Source organism: Limulus polyphemus, unplaced genomic scaffold, assembly GCF_000517525.1.
Source record: "Limulus polyphemus unplaced genomic scaffold, Limulus_polyphemus-2.1.2 Scaffold6637, whole genome shotgun sequence".
Classification (NCBI taxonomy): domain Eukaryota; kingdom Metazoa; phylum Arthropoda; class Merostomata; order Xiphosura; family Limulidae; genus Limulus; species Limulus polyphemus.
In genome coordinates this window covers 41,839-44,499 of record NW_013672247.1, presented here as the reverse complement: position 1 = coordinate 44,499, position 2,661 = coordinate 41,839, and the positions used below count along the sequence as shown (strand labels likewise).

The 2,661-nt window shown below is 34.8% G+C and overlaps 1 protein-coding gene across 1 annotated transcript in view; it reads right to left on the bottom strand.

Annotated features, from left to right (window-relative positions):
* The window catches only part of LOC106473926 (CUB domain-containing protein 2-like), a gene marked incomplete at both ends in the record, with an annotated part of 19,988 nt that overhangs the window by 2,949 nt on the left and 14,378 nt on the right, over nt 1-2,661 (bottom strand). Inside the window, 2 exons of the mRNA XM_013934614.1 lie at nt 703-925; nt 2,051-2,244. Of these exons, the coding sequence (XP_013790068.1) occupies nt 703-925; nt 2,051-2,244 (417 nt within the window). The remainder of the gene's footprint in view (nt 1-702; nt 926-2,050; nt 2,245-2,661) is intronic.

Here is a 2,661-nt window from a genome sequence, read left to right as displayed (position 1 = left end):
ATAAAATCGGGGTTTCACTGTACTACAATTTAAAATGGAAGTTATTTCCAAGAGTTTTCGATAGGTGGCACGTCCAAGAATTTGATAAAGATCTCTCAATAATTTATGTTTATTGCAATCCGTGTATGGACTTTTAAGTATAATGGCTTGACGATAATAAAGATATAAAATAACAAATGGTCATGATGATCAAGTGTCGGCGATAAAACAGGAAGTGTGTTAAGGATAAATATGTTGAATTGTTTTTATGTCTTACCACATTACACATATTCAGAAGAAATACCGCATGTAATTTACGAATACTGCCGTCTACAAGATTTATACAACCAACAAAAAGCACTATTATTAACCGTACTGTGCATATCTAGTATAGTAAGATATGTTGTTGAGGAATAAAAACAACTGAAAAAAGAAACGTTTCACATAAATCAAATTTTCTATTTTTATCCAGATTTGATCAAGTATTTTGCCAGGATTAGAACCAGACTGAAATTACTGGAACGCGTGTAACACAGAGAATGTAACCCAATGAAACCGTTAACAAAATAATTATTTACTCAGGCCAAGAACTGGAATAGACGACACTATAAACTATCATGTCGTTTTTTTTCTCATAACATTTAAAGAATTATTATGTTTAAGACTTTGAACGGTAGATGGCGAATCTGATATGCAGCCCAATTATGAAAAATCAAATCTTACTTATATCCTGGAACGTTCTGTGGCAGAGTTTTTGTCTTGAAGTAGTTGAAAACAAACTGAACTTGATCTCCTTGAAGTCCACGGAAGTAGTACTGACAGTGAGTGTTGGAAGGATAATTTGCCGGGTATCTTGGAGAATTGAATTCTCCCGATTTTCTGCTCTCGCTCCTGTAGGTGAAGTGACATGTATCGTCAGGCGCTGGTGTTCCAGGAATTTTGTATTCTGTGTTGATAAAATAATCACATTGGCGAATTTACTTTCGGTACAGAAGACGTAAGCTAGTCCTTTAAAATTCGAAGTTTTCAAATAAAATCGTCTGATAACGACTAGATAAAATGCTCTTTAAAAATTAATTTTATAATTTTGATCGTTTGAGCATGATTTAAAAGAAAAGTTTCTATAAATGTTGGACTTGGACAAAAAACCTCAAGCGACTATTTGATGAAGCTGATCTTAAATATAACTTTAATAAACTTGAAAAAGAAACAAAACTGAAAAAGATGAACGAATAAAGAAAAATAAGTATATGAGAGACTTCAGTGGTGATGATTTTCTCATTGCAACTATGTATTACGAAATCGATAAAATAGTTTGTTTGTAATTAAGCACAAAGCTACACAATGGGCTATCTGTGCTCTGCCCACCACGGGTATCTAAACCCGGATTCTAGCGTTGTAAGTCCGCAGACATACCGCTGTGCCACTGGGGGGGCCGATAAAATAGTGTTTACTCCGGAAAGCTCCCAGTGGCACAGCGGTATGTCTGCGGACTTACAACGCTAGAATCCGGGTTTCGATACCCGTGGTGGGGCAGAGCATAGATAGCCCTTTGCGTAGCTTTGTGCTTAATAACAAATAAAAATACTCTGGAAAAGCATTGTAATCAAAAACTTGAAATCAATCTTATAATTGGTTTTCGAAATATTATAATTCTGGATGAAATTTCATATCCATAGTTACCTTTTCTAACAAAGAGAGAATGAAACAGTGATGATTTTAAATTGTTTTGTACATGTGCGGCTATGATATGGCGGTGGTAAAATCCCATTTTGTTCAACACACACACACAGAATACTGAGCTTTTGGGTTATACCGCAATTTGCAACCAATTCGTAATTACTTAACCTCACACAGTTAACCATTTTCCAAGTATAGATGTAATTCTAGGAATAAGTTGAATTCGTTTATCCCCCACTAGTGGTAATTATAAATCTTATGAGGCAGAAATAAAACTATCAGTAATTTTCCAGAAGAATTAAAACCGGCTGTAATTTTCCATACATTTAAATATTCGTTCGAAGAACCACACCAATTCCTAGACATTGTACAAAACCATTTATCCACTTACCCGTTTCAAATGTGTATTTAGCCTTAAATCCTAGACCCTGGGAAGGTCCACTGCTGAATACAATAAATAACCGTGGTCCGTTTGACACCAAAGGGATCGGAAGTTCCTGTCCACAAAACACATGGTCATACTCGTCGAAAGCCTGCTTAGTTTCTTGTCCGTTAAGATAAATCTTGAGATAGGCTTCCTCGCAACTGAAAAGGAAAAAAAAAGTTTTCTCGGGTGTATCTCAATTTGTTGATGCTACGACGAGTTTGTAGTTCTCTACAATAGTTGTTTGATTATAAAGTTGTCACATTCACTTCTTTGGTGGACTCTCCAGCCTATTTAACTCACAGCTCATCTATCACGAACATAAATGTTATATTACCATAATGTTTAAACCCTACAAGCTTGCCCTTTTTAAATAACATCATCTTTAAAAAAAAAACCAATAAAAAAGCGTAATTTTCACACCATTATAATCATTCAATCGATTTTCTATTGGCTTTTATTTTCTTCTTTTAGGTTCGCTCCCGAACTATTTGTTATTCATGTCACGTGATCTAACTTCATTTCTATTTGTTATGTTTTCCTTAGACGTAGAATGTCATTAACATTGGCAAATTTCT